The sequence below is a fragment of the Fopius arisanus genome, unplaced genomic scaffold, assembly GCF_000806365.1.
Source record: "Fopius arisanus strain USDA-PBARC FA_bdor unplaced genomic scaffold, ASM80636v1 scaffold00015, whole genome shotgun sequence".
NCBI classification, from domain to species: Eukaryota; Metazoa; Arthropoda; class Insecta; order Hymenoptera; family Braconidae; genus Fopius; species Fopius arisanus.
In genome coordinates this window covers 1,148,056-1,153,327 of record NW_011887754.1, presented here as the reverse complement: position 1 = coordinate 1,153,327, position 5,272 = coordinate 1,148,056, and the positions used below count along the sequence as shown (strand labels likewise).

At 39.6% G+C, this 5,272-nt stretch overlaps 1 protein-coding gene across 1 annotated transcript; it reads right to left on the bottom strand.

The window, feature by feature from the left end:
* Positions 1 to 1,100: 1,100 nt before the first annotated feature.
* Positions 1,101 to 4,944, bottom strand: pAbp (poly(A) binding protein). Its single transcript, XM_011299808.1, has 3 exons — positions 4,351 to 4,944; positions 4,093 to 4,275; positions 1,101 to 2,886 (listed from the first exon to the last, which is right to left on the bottom strand). The coding sequence occupies exons 2-3, from the start codon at positions 4,256 to 4,258 to the stop codon at positions 1,193 to 1,195; spliced, it is 1,860 nt and encodes a 619-aa protein (XP_011298110.1). The 5' UTR covers positions 4,259 to 4,275; positions 4,351 to 4,944; the 3' UTR covers positions 1,101 to 1,192.
* Between the last annotated feature and the right edge of the window lie 328 nt (positions 4,945 to 5,272).

Below are 5,272 nucleotides of genomic sequence, written 5' to 3'. Positions count from 1 at the left end.
AATTGAACGTGTAATTGAATTTCAAAATTATTTAATTTTTCTTGTTATTTATTTGTCTAAGTGACTAATCTTTCCACATTCGTTACTAACAGTAAACTTATTAAATTATTTCTTCTCCGATTATCGATTAGTTTCCACGGGGTTTTATTCCATAAATTCGTCGAATGAAAATTGTTAATAATCATAATTACGAAAATTATTTTAAATCATTAGAGATGTCACGATTCTGCTGGCAGGCCTGTCAATTCTTGATTCTCATTACAACTAGTTTAATTTTCATTTCCCTAAAACTGATTCCTCAATTTGTAACTGACGTGCGGAAATAATTGATTTACTTGACAATTAAAATAAATTGTTTCATGCCTGGGTATCAAGATCAATGTAACTTGAATCGTACTTGAATAAATATGTGGATTAATAAAAGAATACAAGTGAATGTGTCATCGAATTTTTAATTATCCTTCCCATTTCTCAACCCATTCCTTTCACAGAAATTATTTCTGGTTATTTCTTTGCACTGAGACTGCGTTTACGATTTTTTCACTCGTGGGATCAACTCCCATGGGCCACAAAATTCACGCACTTGTTGCATAATATACTATTCGAATAATTATCTCATTTCAGAGCGATAGAATGATGAATACTAGGGAGAGGGACAGGTCAATAAAACAGCAACAACTTTCGAAAGGAAAAAAAAATTATTTTATCCATAAAACTTGAAGAAAAACCTCTCGTACAATCGTTCTCTCCCCTTACCGATTAAACTGATTTTTCTCTTTTTTTTAGTATTTTTCACCGTTTTTTAGTTAACATTGATTTACAAAAGTATTCATTTTATTTCCTTTAGTTTCACAGTTGTATTTTCTCATTGTATTTAATAATGAATCGCTTGAATGATAAAAGTAAACGATAAAGGAAACTTGATATCTTCAAAAGGAAAAAGAAAACCGAACTGATAAAAAAAAAACATAATTCACTACAATTGATTTGAGAGGTAGTTGTTAGAAAGATTTTCGCCGCAATTTCCAAAGAAAAAGAATCACCCACTCTGCCTTAGAAAGAAACCGAAAAAAAAAACACAAAATCAGAACTGACTTGAGAAAAAAAAAAGAAATCCTCTCGATAAAAAAGGAAAAAGATAAATGGAAAAAAGTAAGAGTAGAGTAAAAAATTGTTCCAATGGAGCAACAATTTACTCTTTCTTGACGGCCTGTTTAGCCTGATGTGCCTGCAGTACGGCGACCGCCTCTTCGACCTTAGCCTTGAGTGACTCATTATGCTCGAGCATGTGAAGCAGCTCAGAATTATCAATCTCCAAGAGCATTCCCGTTATTTTACCAGTAAGTTGAGGATACATGCATTGAATAAGTGGGAACAATCTCTCCCCAAGCATTTGCTTTTGCTCCTGAGGCAGAGCAGCAGCTAGCATCGATGCAGTAAGTGGCTCTTGTCCCTGTATATGTACAGCTTGCTGAACAGGTGCTGATTGAGGCATGGCCATGGACTGTGGAGGATTTCTAACATTGAGATTATACTTGAAATTAGGTGCTCTATTCTGCGAGGGTGAAGCACCAACGGATGCTCCAGCCATGGCTCTCCCTTGAGCATTAATATTAGCTGCGGTTGGTTGACCAGTGATAGGACGAGCAGACATAGCATTTCGCATGGCTCCGGGCTGTGCTGGCGGTGCTCTCGGAGTTGCCCTGAATCCTTGCATTGTAGTAAATCCAGAGCTTCCAGTTTGTGCATTTGGACGCACCTGACTGGGCTGTGCTGGCCATCGCGGCGTGGTACGAACCTGTGCCATCTGTGCTGGTCCATAGAATCTCTGGGGTTGAGGTAATGTCGGCACGAAGAAATTACCAGCACCACCTGCTTGGTACATTGGTCCCATCTGCTGCATCCTGAGGTTCGACATTCTCTGGATATACTGAGAGGCTAAATGCGCCTTTCTCTCATCCTTACGTTGAGCCAGAGCTACGTAGAGAGGCTTGGTACCCACGATACGTCCATTCATCTCTGTCACGGCTTTTGTTGCCTCCTCAGGTGCTGAGAAGCAGACGAAACCAAAGCCCTTGCTTCTACCATCTTCCAGCATCACTTTGGCTGATGTTATAGTACCAAAAGTGGTAAATTCCTTGCGGAGACGTTCATCGTCGATTGTATCATCGAGATTCTTGACATACAGATTGACTCCTTGGTATCTGTTCAAACGCTCAATCTTGAGCTGCTCGAATTTACGTTTTAATTCTTGCTGACGCTCTGCTTTCTTTTGAGCTCGCCCCACGTACATGTACTTGCCCTCGGTTATTTCTTTGCCATTCAGCTCCAGTACTGCCTGTTCAGCTGCCTCAGGATCTTCAAAGGCAACAAATCCAAAGCCACAAGACTTGCCATCGTCCTTAGCCATCACCTTGTAGCTGGTTATTGTTCCGTATTTCTCGAACATTTCCTTGAGTTTGTCGTCAGTCATGTCCTCACCGAAGTTCTTGACGTAGACGTTTGTGAAGAGTTTGGCTTTCTCACCGAGCTCCTTCTCGCGTTCCTTGCGGGGAATAAATTTACCAACGTAGACCTTTTTGCCGTTCAACAGCATACCGTTAACCTTGTCAATAGACTTGTTGGCAGCCTCTTCCGTCTCGAAATGAACGAAACCATATCCTTTAGACTCACCCGTCTCGTCCTGCGCTACTTTACAACTGAGTATGTTACCGAATGCCGAGAATGTATCGTACATGGCTTTATTGTCAATGCTGCGGTCCAGATTCTTGATGAAGACGTTGCCGACTCCAGATTTACGAAGTGATGGATCGCGCTGCGACCACATTATACGGATTGGACGTCCCTTCAGCATGTCAAAGTTCATAGTGTCCAAAGCACGCTCGGCTGTGAAAAATCAAATAAAATTCAACAAATCGATCATTTTCTTTTGAGCATCTTCTGCCCCATTTTTAGCCAATTTAAAAAATCTCTCCGAATGAATTTCAACGCTCTCCTCGTTTCGAATTATTTATGGGAGTAAAGGTGCTTCTCACTCATAATTTCTGATAAAAAAATCATTCCTCTCGGCAGTTAATCAGTGGTGAAAGTACACGAGCAATAAAATTATGGAAATGTAAAACAAAAAATCATGGTTTATCATATATTTATCTCGAGAACGTGCGGTTTCAAAGTCGAGGCAATTTCCAAATCGAATAATCCTCCAATTCCAATTCCAATTTCCATTAAAAAATATTTCGATAATTATTAACAAAGAAACATCGATACAGAAAAAGCAATGGCAATATCCCACACATTTATTTAATATTCAGGAGCTGTCCCTGAAGTTGGCGAGATCCCCCAGGGAGAATTTACGTTGCACCCTCCCTTTTCCCTTCCCCTCATGCTCACCAACCCCAAACCATCAACCACATGGTGGGGGATCGATATGAGAACCATTGATTTTTACAAGAAAACCCGATGCACATTTTTTCAACATATTAAATATTCCATAAAAAATATTTTTCAGCAATTTCTCAAACATTTCAATATTATCGATATAATGAGCTCTGAAAATCTGAATTTATTTCAACACGCGATCCTGCCACATCATCCCACCGAGAGCTCGTAAATACTTAATCCTCAAAATTCTTGTATTCCCTGAAAAACCGCTGTGGGATATTTTCCACCCAACATATGAAATTCCCTGGAAATAAAATCCTCCATTTTTCTATACATATTACCGGGAAAATTTATCTCACGCACATGAATCATGGTCACGCGAAACGTCACAAAGATGGCTGACATAATGATTCAACCTCAAGAACAAAGAGTCTCTGGAGTATGAAGGAAAAACAAAAGAGGGTAAAAAAGGGTCTTGAACCTGGGAAAAAAAATGAGAACGTAGAAAATCTATTAGAGGGAGGATTTTAGAGAGGTCTTGAGGATTTTGTACGTGTGGCCATGCGTCCAATATGGTTGCCCCACGTGTCTACATTGCACGTTCCACAAGATAAAATGGCCACCCGTCCACTCGCCACTCAAGACCTTATTCCTCCTCCTGAAAATAGCCTGAAAAATTTCCCTAACAAGTGACTGTCACGATATACTCACCATCAGCCGGCTGCTGAAAATTCACGTAGGCATAACCAAGGGATCTACGTGTAATGACATCACGACAGACACGAATTGATAGTACCGGTCCAGCAGTTGAGAATTTCTCAAAAAGCATAGCTTCGGTGATGTCCGATTGGAGATCACCAACGTAAAGCGAGGCCATTGGATCGTTTGGTGCACCTAAGCCAAATTAATTGATTTAAAAAAAAAAATTCGTTGCAAGGATTTTTATTCTATATTCGTTGACTCTATTACCAGTCCTTCAGGAGAATAAATGAAAGTTCTGCTTGATGTTTAAAGAAAAATGGCCTCGGCTCTGCAATATGGCTTGGGTTATCAAGCGCGTTTGAAGGGAAAAAAACTCGTCGTGGTGTCTTCCTCTCTTGCACTCGTCCTCTCGAAAAGCTTTTCGTCTGCCAGAAAGCCTCGTCGTCGCACAACACACACGGCCTCTTTTTACGATTTTTTGGGTAGTTTTTCTCTTTTTTTAGTATTTTATATTTTTTTATTTCAACTCTCTTGTTCCCTGCCGCTTTCCTCCTGTTTTACGATTTTATTATCAAGAAACAAACGTATTTTGCTTCGCGATTTAATTCACGTTACCTACGGTTTTTCGATTTTTTTTGGATTTTAATGGTTTTTACGTGTTTTTGTTGATTTTTTTTTTGAAGGTTTTTTGTAGGTTTTTGAGTTTTTTTAGTTTTTTTTGTTTTTTTTTGTTTTTATAACTTTTAAAGAGTTATTTCACGAATGGAGGTGGGTTGTGTGACCTATTTTAGTGGTAAAAAGGAGACACAACCACACGTGAACACAACTCTACTCTTAATGAGGAAGAGGCAGTGAAAGTAGTTCGTACGTGGCTTATATGTGTACCGTGTTGCAATCTTAATACGCGTTACAATGTAGTCCCCATCACTGGAATAACCAACGAACGTTGGCAGCCAAAGAGGATTGACTAAAGTAGATGCTCAGTTTTGGCGGTTTGAGTGACCCCAGCTGCATCGTAGTACTGCACCCCAAGAGAGGGAGGGCGCCACACGCAATGGTGGGGTGTTTTTTTTTATTAATCAAGTTTTTATTGCAATGCTGGGGTGTCCATGGAGTCGATGGGGTGAATTTTATTTTCTGCAGTATGAATGCTTTTTGTTTTTTAATTGTTTAACTGAAATTTAGCCGA